Source organism: Lynx canadensis, chromosome D3 (assembly GCF_007474595.2).
Source record: "Lynx canadensis isolate LIC74 chromosome D3, mLynCan4.pri.v2, whole genome shotgun sequence".
NCBI classification, from domain to species: Eukaryota; Metazoa; Chordata; class Mammalia; order Carnivora; family Felidae; genus Lynx; species Lynx canadensis.
This window is the reverse complement of record NC_044314.2, coordinates 17,194,378-17,209,170: the sequence shown is the minus strand read 5'-3', so window position 1 is coordinate 17,209,170 and position 14,793 is coordinate 17,194,378. Positions and strand designations below refer to the sequence as shown.

Sequence of the window (14,793 nt, the reverse complement as noted above, 5' to 3'; positions counted from 1 at the left end):
GGGAGGAGGGAGAAAGACGTGTATGGGAAGAATGAGTGGGTTTCTCTAGGAAATGCGAAGAGGTTTCTAGAAGAAGAAACAGATAAGAAAGTTTGTGATAATATTTCTTCATGCGGGTGCAAGTGGTCTTTCATCATCACGGCCATAAAACTCTTCCTGGAGAGGGGATTTATGGTAGGTTTACTCTTAGTCTCCCTCCCGGATAAAGTCACCCTGAAGGAGGAATTTCCAGTAGCCTCATTTCCCGGAAGTTTTTGCTTTTAGTCAGATAGGGGAGTCATTGGGAAAGCCGCTTTCTGCAGTCTGTTCATCCCGGACGTCTTCAGCTTGAACCAGTCTGCCTACCAAGCCTCGCCATGATGCCAAGTGCAGCCCACCATCCTAGCTGTCAAATCTTCAGCAAAATGCCCTGGGCCTGGTGCAGGTTCTGAGGGGGTGAGAGTTGAATTCAGTTGGTTGGGGTTTGGAGAGAGAGAGAGAGAGAGATGAACTTACTAAACTGCGCTTGCAAGGAATCTAACGTAATGGAATGAGGTACACGACTCAGCTCCTTGGCAACGTGCCGGAGGTGGGTGGCCCTTACAGATTAATGAGTAAAGGGGAAAGAAACCTTAATGTGGTGACCAAAGGCCTGAGGGGAGAGCTTGGGAGACCCTTGGACGGCCCTCCTTCTCATCACCGACACACTTTCCATAGCCCTTCTCCGCCCAGACCCTGAAAGAAGTGTAGTAGTTAAGGAGTCTGTCCTCTTACGGAATTTTGCAGATGAAAAAATAGGGTCTCAAGGTAAAAAAAAAAACAAACAAAAAACTTGCTTATGTGTATTCGCAGCTAATTTGGCCATAACTGAAATTAATAGCCAGGCCTAACTTTCTGTGTTACTTATACATTTGCCATTGTAGATTTCTTTGAATACTGATGATTTGAACAGTTTTAAATGACAAAATAGACGATTTTCTGTTTGGGGAAGAACTATGGGAGAGAGCTTAACTCTGGTTAATGCATTTGTAAAAGAGTGTGGATTTCTAAGACTTTAATCTTAAATTACTCAAAATGTTGCTTGGTTGTTTTTTTTTTTTTTAAGTAAAAAATATTTCAGGACTTGAGAAAAGATACGCTTTTCAAAGCTCCGAGGAAATCAACACGTTTTTTACACAGCACACTTTATAAGGCGTGTTTTGATGAGTCATTCATTTACATTCTCTTACTGATTCTTTCACAGATTCCAAACGGAAATGCATCAGAACTAATTTTTAACACCGTGCACGTAAAAGATGCAGGCTTTTACGTCTGTCGAGTTAATAACAATTTCACCTTTGAATTCAGCCAGTGGTCACAGCTGGATGTTTGTGATGTCACAGAAGTAACAGGAAACCTCCAGGGTAAGTGATAAATTAAATTGAATACTGGAATGGGAATCGCCTTCCTTTATTTCAGATGTTTAATTTCATAGCATCAAAAATAGTACCGGAAGCTCACACGTGTACTTATCACCAATAGAAGATCACCAGTTGCTAAGATTTTTATCTCCTGTGCTTTGATTCCTTCTCGGTGAAGGTTGATATGTATACGCATATATACGTATATGTAGATGCCTTAAGATGACCTGGAACCTCAGACTGGCCCTGGTGCTGACCTCTGGGAACTTCTTCTCTTTCTTTCTCCACTGTATATTTTTCTCCCAAACACTCGTATTACTCTGAACATACTGTGTTGTGGAATAAAACCTCTAGAGTCAATGTTGACATGAAAGGGCGCGTATCGTTCACTGCAGTAAAGTGTTTCAATCAGACTGTTTTTCTAGTCCTTGTCATCTATCTACTTAGTCCAGTAACTGGTATTGATTTAAAAACTCAGTCTGTTCTAAAGAGTCGCCGTCAGATGTTATTTTTCTTATTCACACAGTCAAGAACCATATTCTTTGTCGTTTTGCCAGACAAAAAGAATAGGTGGGAAACAGACTTTGTTTCTGTCTTCCATTCTGTCTCAATGTAGCTTTTCCTATACCTGAATAAACAATGTCTAAAAATAGTCATGATGAAGAGAACTATTTTTGTCTTTCTTGAATATTTCTGTGCACGTAATGAACTTTAATATGTTTATAAGTGAAATCCTCTGCATGCAGAGGACATTTGAGTCTAGCATGAAGCATGTATGTATGATTTACATGGTGGGATTTTACATTCTTACGTAAGCATGAGACAAAGGCAGTGTGATGGAAAGCCAGACGCTGGCCATGCTGTCTGTTACACTGTGTGTGTTGTGTAGAACAAAAAGCATTGAACAGAGTAAAAGGTGATATGTGTATATGAGAAAGTTAATGATATGATATCATCCCAGTACATTCTTTTGTACATTTTAGTCCTGTTTACTTTCTCTTTGTTGATAAGAGGATGTGAACTGTAGAGTTTCCAGCCAGTTCCCCATATTAGAGAAGAACTAAAAAGAGAGTATAAAAGAAAATAAGAGAAAGAACACTGGTGAATTAAGGTGTCAAAAAAATAAAATAGCCTCGCTGGCCTTATTTGTGAAGCCTAATTGCTTTTAGCATATAGAGGTATTTTTTCCCATTTTCTTTGTATCAAATTTGTATTAAACCTAAATATCTTTCTCGATGGCGGTGTTTGTGACCCAGCCAGTAGACTCCCACGGTGTGCTTTTTTGGGTTCCGCCCCTCCCCCTGATTTTGTCAGGGTCCTCACCTTTTTTGAATTAAACTGTTTTAGAAAAATGAAAAAAATAAAGTACATGAAATCCTATTTGTTCAGCAAAGACTGATCACCTGCCGTGTGTGAGACACCAACTTTCAGGACAGAGACTTGGGGCTGTGTTAACACTGGTAAGACCTCATTCCTCGAGGACCTTAGAGCAACACGAGCGTTCAATAAATAACGCTCTCTAGTGTCTACCTCAGGAAGAAATGCTGGTGATAGTCCATTCATATTTATTCCATGCTGATAACAAAACCCCTCCTTTTAATAAGCTAAACAGTAGAATGTAGCACTTTCTGTTTGAAATATGAATATCACTCAAGGTGTTAATAAGTCATTTGCCCCCACCAAAAAGATCCTGTGGCCAAACACATGTGAAAACCGCTTGAACGATTTTCCCTTCTTGAATACACAAAGCTTACTAATGATTAAAGCTCTGAGAAGTCCTGCAATAAAAAAATCTGTGTAACTGTATTTAACCCAGAATTTTCCAAACTTACTTGTCTACAGCATCCTGTTTTTTCTAGTTTTTTAAAAAGTTTTTGGGGCGCCTGGGTGGCTCAGTCGGTTGAGCGTCCGACTTCAGCCAGGTCACGATCTCGCGGTCCGTGAGTTCGAGCCCCGCGTCGGGCTCTGGGCTGATGGCTCGGAGCCTGGAGCCTGCTTCCGATTCTGTGTCTCCCTCTCTCTCTGCCCCTCCCCCATTCATGCTCTGTCTCTGTCTCAAAAATAAAATAAACGTTAAAAAAAAAATTTTTAAAAATAAAAAATAAAAAATAAAAAGTTTTTATTCATTTTTGAGAGGGAGACCGAGAGAGAGCAGGGGAGGGGCAGAGAGAGAGGAACAGAGAATCCCAAGCAGGCTTCGCAGTGTCAGTACAGAGCCCGATGCGGGACTCAAACTCACAAACTGTGAGGTCATGACCTGAACCTGAAACCAAGAGTTGGGCGCTCAACCCGCTGAGCCACCCCGGCGCCCCTCTACAGCATCCTTTTATCCACAGAACATCTCTTAGTATTTCTAGAAGTGCCACAGTTTTATGAAACAGAGTTTGGGGAGAGGCTAGTAAGGGTTACAAAAAAATTAACTTGAAAACACTTTTTTTTTTTTTTTCAGTTAAAAGGAAAAAAGTATTCTTAACCTAGAGATTTTATTTATGTTCAGTGATATTTTTCTTTTAATTTCAGGGAGTTTGGATGGCATCTCTGAATCCAAGTTGCAAATCTGCGTTGAACCAAGGTCCCAAAAGCTGATGCCTGGCAGCACGTTGCTTTTACAGTGTGTTGCTGTTGGAAGCCCTATTCCTCACTACCAGTGGTTCAAAAATGAGTCACCATTAATACATGAGACAAAAAAGCTATACATGGTAGGAAGTTGGTTATTTGCGTATTTTGTGTGTTGATATAGAAAATAAATAGTATAATTAAAAATCAAGACAGACATTAAAATTCATATCCTTTGGGGAGTTTTCACGTTTTCCTTGTTTTCTTTTCAAGTCCCTTGTTGTTCAATATTAACTGATTCTTATATTTTTTTTTTATTAAAAAATTTTTTTTTTAATGTTTATTTATTTTTGAGACAGAGAGAGACAGAGCATGAACGGGGGAGGGTCAGAGAGAGGGAGACACAGAATCTGAAACAGGCTTCAGGCTCTGAGCTGTCAGCACAGAGCCCGACGCGGGGCTCGAACTCACGGACCGTGAGATCATGACCTGAGTCAAAGTCAGCCGCTTAACTGACTGAGCCACCCAGGCGCCCCCTGATTCTTATATTTTGAAAAGTACTGGAACATAACACTAGCCCACATCTAAGGGCTTATACTAAAATGTCAGATAGTATTGCTTCTGACTCACCATTATTAGAGTCACTAATATTGGCCTGCTAATATTTAACCTAATAAATGGAAATGATGTAAGAATATCTAAAGTCCTCTGAGATCTTATAAGTTTTTTCCTGACTTCAAAGTAACTTTTTCTCCAAACCAATTTAGATTAAAATTGAGAAGGAAATGTGTGTGTGTTCTGATATTGATAATAGGTGCCTTATGTGGATCTGGAACACCAAGGGACCTACTGGTGTCACGTATATAACGATCGAGACAGTCAAGATAGCAAGAAGGTAGAAATCATCATAGGTAAGCAGTCTTACTCAGTGTTCTCACGAATGGAGTACAATACAAATTATTTAAAGTGAAACATGTAAGCCCCGGAAATTCTACTTTTTACCTCATTCCTTTTAATGGTGTGTTAAGTCTCAGGAGTTACGTTGTTTATATAGAAATGCGAGAGAATACCTACTTCACAATCATAAACGTTTGTGGGGAAAAAGTATTCTTTAAAAACTTTAGTTATCAAAATCTTGATTTAAGTGGGCAAAGAGTTTCAATAGCACGTCTTTTTAAAACGGAGCGCTACAGACCTAGAAAGGAAAGAATGATTACCAACCAACAATCCACATTATGAAGTTCGTAATCTGGGAGTTGTTCTGTTCAGGCTTACTGCATTTATAGTGAGGTCGTCCACAGTAGGAGATGTCGATGCACATGTTGGTTTGCCAACATATTTGTATGATATTTATTTCTCTGTTTACCTGCCCTTCCTGAGAGCATGAATTACACTGTATTCACATTTGTTTTCTCTGGAACAAGGAAGAACAGATGCAGTGGAGTGCACTGAAGGTAGCGTAATCCTTTGGTTTGAACCCGAATACCCTGCATGCTGGTTCCTCTGGGGAGCGGTGGAGTGCTCTGTCTAGCCTGCTGAGTGCAGCGATGGAAAAAATACTAGCTATAAGAAAGAGATTTCGCTGAACGATACTGTATCTCAGTGTTAAGGTTCGTAAATTGCCAGCGACACTGTCAAATGGACACACGTGACTAATTTCCAGTTGACCTTCTATCGCATACCGTAGCGTTACTGCACATCTTCTGAATAGGAAATACTTGCAGTTAATTCTTAATGTTAAGTTTTACCTATAGAGTCTGTTAAAGAGACGGATGGCTGTACTATCATGGATAGCCATTTGGATGATCGCAGCCATCCTTTTAGCAACGGTTGCGTGCTGCTCTGATGCAAACGTGCTTTCCGCGAGAGTTTCCCGTGAGAGTTTCAGGACAGGCAGTTTCTTGTGGAGCACATGTTTTGTCCGGTATCTGATATTTGTTTCAATGTAAACAATTTTACGAATGAAGATCCATTTTTGAAGCTACAAGTCTATAGATGAATCCACTGTGTCATCTTTGTCATAGTGTATAAAGAGAACCGGACAAGAATTCAACATAAGCTTTTAAGTTGTTTTAATTCTGTGAAGCATTGCGTATAAGTTCTAATGAGTAAATTGTAATACTTAAGTTTCCTCCTTCCCTTAGTATATCACATTGTTTCACGAAATTCGATTTGTAGATAGCAAAGTATTTTTTCAATTCCTGCTTTACACTTTTACTTAACCTTGGGCTCCACGTGGGTAAAGTAAAAAAAGAAAAAAAAAATGATGTTAAATCTTTTGGTTCCTGGATTTTCCTTGTCTTTCATTTCTCTGTGGTGTCACATTGAAGTGCTGTAATTACTGGTCTTGTCCCAAAGCATACTTTTGACCAAGAACTCTCTAGCATAAAGGGATCCCAGTCCTGTTGTCCACAGGGGCCTTACATGAGAGAAGTTCTGTGAAGAAATCCTAACAAACTCGTCCTCCTTCTCTTACTCCTTTTTTGCCTGGTTGCATGATTTTCTCCACCTTCCTAACGTTGGGTATCTCTAACAACTAACATACACACTAGCACTGCTGTTTGGCTTTAGGGCAATGCATGGAAATCACCGTCCTGCTGGGGTGCTGCTATGGGGTGCCTGTATGATTCTCTGTGGTTTTCACAATGGCAAACATTATTAAATTCTGATTTTCACACAAATCCTCTCAGCACGCTTGGAGATGAAGATCCAACTATGCAACTACTTCAGGAATTTCCAATGGAGAAATTAGATCCAACTTTTCTTTCTCAAAGAGCGTAAAAGCTGAGATGTTTTCTAATTGGCAGATTGACACATACCATTAACAGTGTCCCACTTCGTATCTTTTTTGGTTTTTTAAGCCTGCAGAATATGATGTTACTTACTTCATTTTATGAATTTTGTTAAAGGTACTTAATCAGGACAAAAGTGGGGATTGAATAGGTGAAGCTTGGGATTTTTTTTTTTTTTCAACATTTATTTTTGAGAGACAGAGACAGAGCATGAGTCCGGGGCAGAGAGAGAGGGAGACGCAGAATCCAAAGCAGGCTCCAGGCTCCGAGCTGTCAGCACAGAGCCCGACCCGGGGCTCAGACTCACGAAACATGAGATCATGATCTGAGCCAAAGTCGGACACTTAATCGACTGAGCCACCCAGGCGCCCCAAAGCTCAGGATTTTCTTTAGGGCAGTGAAACTATTCTGTATGCTCATCGTAATGGTGAATACTTGCATGCAAGTTTTTAAAACCATTTAGTAGGAGGCCAGAGGAGGGGGAATCCCTGGATGGAATGCAGAATGTAACCAAAGAATCTAAATGTATTACAAATGTAAAGTGAAGAGGGGATGGAAGAACAAGGTGCTGACCCAAGTAACTAGAAATGAATGACGTCTGTAAGAGAAGCAAGAGAAATTGTAGAGAGCTCTGTACAATTGATGTAGTGATTATTGATGATAATCTTTAGTTGATTTTACACCACAGAGAAGAATAAGTTCCTTCATGACATCTTATGAACAATGTAACATTTATAGTTTATTGTTCCTGTTAATTGGCATCTTCATAAGATTTACAAAGGAGAAACAGATGGCTATAATGTCATGGGTATTTGCTTAGATGATTGTATCTGTCCTTTAGGCAGAGAGTGCAGGTTAATCTGAAACTACTGTACCTCCAAAACACATTACATTGGTCTAACCATGAGAAAAGCATCAACTAATTCAAACTGAGAGAGATGCTACAAAGCACCTCACCAGTAATCTTCACAACTGTCAAGGCCATCGAATCAAGGAAAGGCTCAGGAACTGCCACAACAAAGAACCCAGAGGGGCATCAGAAAATGTAATGTGGTGTCCTGAATGGGGTCCTGGAAAAAAAAGAGAGAGAGAGAGAGAGAGAGAGAGAGAGAGAGAGAGAGAGAGAGAATATTAGTGGTTCGTTAGTTGTGACAGATACACCTTACTAAACACAAGACGTTAAAATAGGGAAACTGGTGTTTACAGGAACTCTCTTTACTCTCTTCACATCAGTTCTGTAAACCTCAAACTGTTGGACAAGTAAGAGTTTTTTAAAAAAGAAAAAATCATTTGAGATTGTTTCTTGGTTTCAGGAAGTTTACAGTTGAGGCCACAGACCTATCCCTTGACTCTTTTTTGTCCCAAAGGCCAGAATAGCTAAACTCTGAACACATCATGAAGGAGTCTGTTCAGCTTTTTGCCATTCAGGGAGCACAGTCATGACTTTGAAGTCCTCGCTGACCCCAGCAGCCTTTCTCCGTGTTCACTGCTTGCGCGCCTCCTCTTGGAAGGTGTTTGGAAAGTTCTAAACTGAACATGCCTGAATAGCTTGAAACCTACCTCTTTGATTGGTCTGACTGTTTGTGCCACGTGGGCAGTGTGATTATTTAAAACTAATCTATTTTCTCTTACTTCATTTTAGATGAATTAAATAATCTCGGATGCCCTGGTGAGTAATATAAATGCAAAATGTTAACTTGAATGTTACAACTTAAAGGTACCGTAGATATTCTTTGGCCACAGTGGTACTACTAAACTTTTTTCTTTACTAAAGTAATACAGTGGAGGATTGAAATTGGTACTTCTATGAAGTATAATTTCATGCAAGCGGAAGTATTGAAAATATTCTAGATTACAAGACTGTACAGACAGAAGCATGCTGCAGCCACAGAAAATATCAATGTGTATTTTTATCATTGTGTACATGACTCTGTGGCCTAAAAAGGCAGTTACAGGGGGAAGTGCGTGATCTTTAATTTGAAAGGCAAGAAACGGTCTTTGAAAGAATGACGGGGGTAACGTTTCCGAACTTGCCAGACTCCTGGGACCTAGTTCAGAGTTGCTCAATCATAGAACACACCTGAGCTAGTCGGGTGGCTTGTCTTTCTCTGAAGCAAGAGAGGATCACTGGTGCTGTACAGAGATACAGCCGGTCGTTGACCGTGAAGAGACTGACAGCAGAAGTTTCCGTCACCCTGGCCACTTCTGACCAGATCAGATGTCCGAACAAGCGAAGCTGACGGGAAAGCCTTAGCTGTGGTGACACACATAGTAATGCTGAGGACCGCGTCAAGACAGGGGACGTCAGCATGGGCCTGAAATCCTGAAAGGCAGTGATGGAGCCTGTGAAAGTATCTGGAAATGAAACCTTACACAAACAGTTGAAGGAGGCAACTACATCATTGAATATTTACAGCGATCCCTCTTACTTCTCGGCAGGTCATTTCTCATTATTTTAGCACCATAACTAGCCTGCTTAGTTTCGTGCCCATATTTGACTAGTCAGCGTCTGCCATTGTGAGCAGTGACGGGGCTGTGCCCCCTACGCAGATGCAAATTAGACAGACCGGGTCGCGTCCCTTATGGGGGTGCTGTCCTGCTGAGGAGTCTCGTGGGACTGTGCTTCAGACTCCAGACCCACACAGAATTAGGCCTTTTCCTAAATTGGCCTCTTATTTCTTGCCGTTCAGTGAACACTGTGAAAAGTTACTTCGGGAAAACTTTTATGAGAAACCGCCGCTAAGCCTCGGAGATTTTCTTGGCCCCCTCTTTCATTGTATCCTGATTCCTCAAGAATCAAAAGATGCCCCCCAAAGTGAGGCTTTGAAAAAGAGAACGTTTAAAAACTTGTAACAGGCTCCGGCGTTTTATATGTGCTGTTAAAAACGCAGAGTTACCCTGTGTTGTGGTGGACACATCGCTGACTCCACTCCATCTTTCCCTGTGGCTTCTCCCCCGTGGTCCTGGGCGTGGGAGGTATTTGGCTCTAGGTATACAGATGGCGGAAAGCACGGACTATGGAACGAGGCTGACTGGCTCAGTTGCTTTGAGCCAGCTGCTTCATCTCTCTGTGCTCGGATTCCTTATTTATGTGATGGTGGAAAGATACACCTCGGAGACGAGTTGAGGTTTATTTGAATCCGTTACGTTTAAAGCACGCAGAACAGGATCCGGCAGACGTTCAGAAACCGTTCGGCCCTTCTGCCGGTGCCTGGTGCCACCACCCGCCGTCTTCAGACTGGTTTCTACGCGGCCTGTTAAAGATCACTACCCCCAGCCGTGGTGCTGAATTTCCGAAAATAGTCCCCTGTCCCGAGTCTAACTCTGCCCATCCAGGTATGTTTATCAAGAGTCTGAAAATCTTAAAATTATTGGTTAGCCGTTAGGAACCACATTCTGTCCTTTGCTGCTGCCGATCCTGCTGCTCATTGGTTCCGTGTATCTTTAACCCTGCAGATACTTGTATCACCGACAATAACATCCTATCTTTCTTGCATTTTTATCTTTTTGTAGACCATGAAGAGCAAACGGGTGATCAGCCTTTGGGTGAGTAGAGCTTTAAAACGCTTGGCCAAAATACAACTTTGCAGCGCTTTTATGGTGATCACGAAGGGATTCGAGACATTTTAATTTGGCAGCTGTTCCAAATACTTAAATGACGTCGAGACCAGATGTTTTATTTTGGATATTGCTAAAAGAAATTACGGCACATGGGGCTTAAAGAGATTATGAATTCAGTTTCTGGGGCCTAGCCAGCTTCTCTGGGGGGATTTCTTTGTTTTGGCAACATGCAGACAAACAAGTAGGTAAACAAGAAACTTGTACGTGTTACAGAGAAGTGATGAATACTAATACGATCGCTTGGTGGGGTTGGAGGTTGGAGAAGCAGCGGAGAGGTTGCGATAGCAGCTTTACGTTTTAAAGGAGAGAAAGACCTGCCAGACGGAACAGAGTTTCGTAAGCACACAGTTGTAGACAGTGAGCCAATGTGTTGTATTCTGGGGACAGCCAACAACACACAGTCCCCTAGAGCACAAAGAGAAAGCGGGGGAGATGTCGGAAGACACCAGACCTTGAGGAGCGCTGTTTGTCTCGCAAGCCGTTGGAAGGACACTTGTTGGAAGAGGGCTGAGAGTTGTCTCTCTTAAAGGCCAGTCTTGTACAGGCATAGAAAGTAAACTGGAGGGCAGTGATGTTCTTGGGGTTTTTTTTCTTTTCTTTTTTTTTTTTTTTTTTTTTTTGCTTTTTTTGGTTAGGAGGAAAGTTAAGAGACCTTTGCAGTAGTCAGTAGTCTAGATAAGAAATCACGAGAATCTGAACCAAGATAGTACCAGTGAGAACGCAGGAGACGAAGCAGACTCAAGAGATCTTGAGGCGATAGAATCAGTAAGCTGTTCTTATCACCTTGCTGTAGGGCATAAAAAGTAGACAGGCGTCACCATGCTTGCTCGGATTCCTGCTTGGACCACTAGGTGGGCAGCGATACAACCCACTGAGTTAGAGGACACAGAATGAAAAGCAAGATTCAGGGGATAGGTGACTATCCGTTGGAGACCTAACCCGTCTGAGGTATTTGCATCACATTAGGTGAAGACACACGGCAGCGGCAGCTGGTGGCAGCCAGTTGTATGTATGGATCTGGAGCTGTAAGGGAAGGCCAGGATTAGAGACACAGGAGCATCATCAGAGTAGAGGTGGAAATTCAAACCGAGGGGTAGCCCGCAAGAGATTGCCAAAGGCCACAGAGAAAACGGCACAAACTGGGTAACCTTTGGAGGGAGCGGGGGCCCATAGAGTATTTTTTAACCATTAGAATCATTTGTCACTAATCAGATACTATATAAAAATCTAGATTTCTAGGTTCTTTTGAAAAGTGGTAGCTTTTGACCGGTAGCTACGGCTGAATAGCGGCCGCCCCTTGGCAGAGTGCTTGTGCCCCCCGTTTTCCTGTTGTACAGCCTCGGGCCTGCTTCACTGTCTCCCCCTTTCTCTGTCCTCCTCCCCTCCTTCCCCATTTGGTCTTGCCATGTTGCTAAATTTCTTTTTTTTTTTTTTTATTTTTTTTTTAATGTTTATTTATTTTTGAGACAGAGACAGAGCATGAACGGGGGAGGGGCAGAGAGAGAGGGAGACACAGAATCGGAAACAGGCTCCAGGCTCTGAGCCGTCAGCCCAGAGCCTGATGCGGGGCTCGAACTCACGGACCGCGAGATCGTGACCTGAGCTGAAGTCGGACGCTTAACCGACTGAGCCACCCAGGCGCCCCTAGCTAAATTTCTTTACATTGTGGCTGGGTCTCAAAAGCGGGAGTCGTCAGGACTCCCTAAGGCTTAGACCCAGAACTGGCGATCGTCTCGCCAAATTATGTTGTTCAAAGAGAATCACAGGGCAGCCCAGATTCGGGGGTCGGAGCCTTGCTGAGGGCAAGGATGGGGTGGCTGCTCAGAGGTTCTCTTCTACCACATCTGTAAAGGTAGGCATGGACTAAGGAACTTGGACTTTATTTTGAGGGACATAGAGATGAAAAGATTCTGTCAGATTTGGGGCTAGTACTCCATTTTTGGTAGCCAAAGGTTTGTGTTTTGTGTTTTGTTTTGTTTTGTTTTGTTTTTTTAATAGCACTTAATCTATGTCAAGTTTTTTTCCAGGGGCTCCTGAATATTATTTATTTTGGATGAGATGAGTAACACACTATTAGAATAATTAGATGTGGAACGAATGCTATAACATTGTGTCGCTTTTTAAAGAATATATTGCGTTAAGCTTTGGAAGATGCCTGGGATCACGTAGTTAAAATACCTTTCTGAAGTGGTTTTATTATTCTATTGTTTAATCAACTGGCATTTATGTTTCCTTTTTCCAATAAATGGTTTGTGTTCAAGAAATTGTGGGTGGCTCTTACAGTAAATGTTTTTCTTCAGAAGATTTCTTCCATTTATTTTTATCACTTGAAAACCATCATGAATTGCTTATGTAGTTGCTATTTTGAAATTGTCTTTGATTCCTCACTCTTCTCTCCCCAGCTTTGCATTTTACCGCTTCTTGCTCTGTCATATCTCTGAAGTCTGGCTTTTCCTTTTCCTTCCTACGACCAATTCCCGGAACGGGTCTCTGTCATCTCTCTGTTGACCACTGCGGTCTGCTTCTCATCCCAAATACACCCCAGTTCACCTGTCATTCACGAGTAGATCGGGCAAGGTAAGATTTACTTACCCATCCTCTTTATTACCATTAAACTCGAGAAAATGCCCTGCGACATTTTAGGAATTGGCTGTTAAAAACTTACCATCGGGGAAAATTGTTTAAAGAGCTGTGGTCAATTATTGATACATAGATTTTAAGCCACAGAGTTCTCAAGTTGTTGAACCCTGGCCCTCTGAAAACTGTACCAGGTGTTCTTTCTAAGTAACAAAACCAATGAATAAGGAATTGACATTGGCAAACACGTGCTCAGTTTGACAACTGGTCTTTTTTCCCCCAGACTCTAGTGATTTTTTCTGTTACATCCCTTATACTTGTGTTTTGCCAATAAAACATAGTCTAAAACATGTATTAGAATTAAATTATCATAATATTCCATCAGAATCACCTCTGTGATTTACAAACACTTTACTACCTGAATAACTTTGGGAACCCATGATTTGGGCTGGAGCATGTAAGTCAGACATTCTCTTACTTCCCCTCACTTAGAGGTAGATTGTACTGAGTCTGTCACTGTATCGATGGGTCCGAATTCTGATAGGGTTGCTGGGCTCCCGGAAAAAGCACTGAAAATTTTCTTTCTGTGGATTAGTCAGGTAACAGTCTTGCTCTAGAGTGGGTACTTTGGTGTAAGGGTACATACCTAGTTTATTTAAGAAGAAATCTAAAAAAAAAAAAAAAAAAAAAAAAAGATCCAAAAAAGGTTAAGTTTTATACTGCTTCCTGTTGGAATCTATCCTGAGTGTCCTCTGCTTTTTCAATGATTTTTAGAACTAAAGGCAGTTCAATAGAAACTTTATGTCGAAGTCTTTGTATATGAAGTAGTCTTGATAATTGGCCTTTTTCTTTTGAATAAAAGAAGAGATTATCATTTGTATAGGACTTGAAGTGACTTTTTACTGAATTAGAAATGTTTAAGGGGCGTCTGGATGGCTCAGTCGGTTAAGCGTCCGACTCTTGATTTTGGCTCAGGTCACAGTCTCGTGGTCCGTGAGACGGAGCACCGCATCGGGCTCCATGCTGACCGTGCCGAGCCTGCTTGGGATTCTCTCTCTCTGCCCTTCCCCCGCTTTCTCTCTGTCTCAAAATAAATAAAAAAGCATTAAAATGTTTTTTTAATGTTTATCATTTCATTTTTTTTCTAAAATATGTGTATTCATGAGAATAAGCAATTTGCAAGAAATCTCTAAGAATGTAAATACAGAATACAGATACCATGACCTAAAAGTATTGGGGCTTTTCACAAAGTAGGGTTTTCTTTCACTTTAAGAGAGTCCCATTCTTGGAGTTGGTGCTAGTTTTTCTCCAGACCTCACTTAACATTAGATTTAAATGTTCTGTGGAAAGAAAAGAAATTTCACCAGAGTTTTGGTCAATTTAATGATTTGAAACATCTGAAATTCTATTCCGTATGGCAGACATCACGTCAGCAATGTGATTATTTGTGCCTGTTTCAGTTTCATCGAAGTCGTATTCATAATTTATAAATAAACTACTTAGTAGCACTTAGTGACAGAGGTTGGTCACCTAAGTCCTGGCCTGTGTCGGGAGGTGGCCCAAGGTCCTACCCAGTGTGGCTCTTCAGCCAAGTGCTCTTGTTACACCTTCCTCACTGCCCCCTGGTATCTCCGTCACATTTCTGCCATGACCTGTGCTGCACATACGAGCCCTCCAGAAAAACATTGTAATAGGTTACTGCTGTCATGGCGCAGCCTCAACTCTTTAACCGCTAACCCCGCCCCCGACTAGCAAACGTATAGTTTTGAAGACCAGCCTTCTACAGCCGTTTTTGGACAAGCAACACACGTGACAAAGCTAGGTGGTACTTTTTAAGGCATCGGTGTGGATCATTTTGCCCCTTGAAA

At 41.5% G+C, this 14,793-nt stretch overlaps 1 protein-coding gene across 3 annotated transcripts in view; it reads left to right on the top strand.

Annotated features, from left to right (window-relative positions):
- Nucleotides 1-14,793, top strand: part of MALT1 (MALT1 paracaspase) — a 63,395-nt gene that overhangs the window by 25,924 nt on the left and 22,678 nt on the right. For 2 of the 3 annotated variants that reach the window (XR_003963932.1, XM_030292349.1), the window contains exons 4-9: nucleotides 1,223-1,382; nucleotides 3,900-4,078; nucleotides 4,750-4,846; nucleotides 5,360-5,389; nucleotides 8,370-8,396; nucleotides 10,241-10,273. Coding sequence is in view for 2 of the 3 variants with exons in the window: in XM_030292349.1 (XP_030148209.1) it covers nucleotides 1,223-1,382; nucleotides 3,900-4,078; nucleotides 4,750-4,846; nucleotides 5,360-5,389; nucleotides 8,370-8,396; nucleotides 10,241-10,273 (526 nt within the window). In the remaining variant the exon portion in view is untranslated. The remainder of the gene's footprint in view (nucleotides 1-1,222; nucleotides 1,383-3,899; nucleotides 4,079-4,749; nucleotides 4,847-5,359; nucleotides 5,390-8,369; nucleotides 8,397-10,240; nucleotides 10,274-14,793) is intronic. The other variant, XM_030292350.1, reaches the window with a different exon arrangement.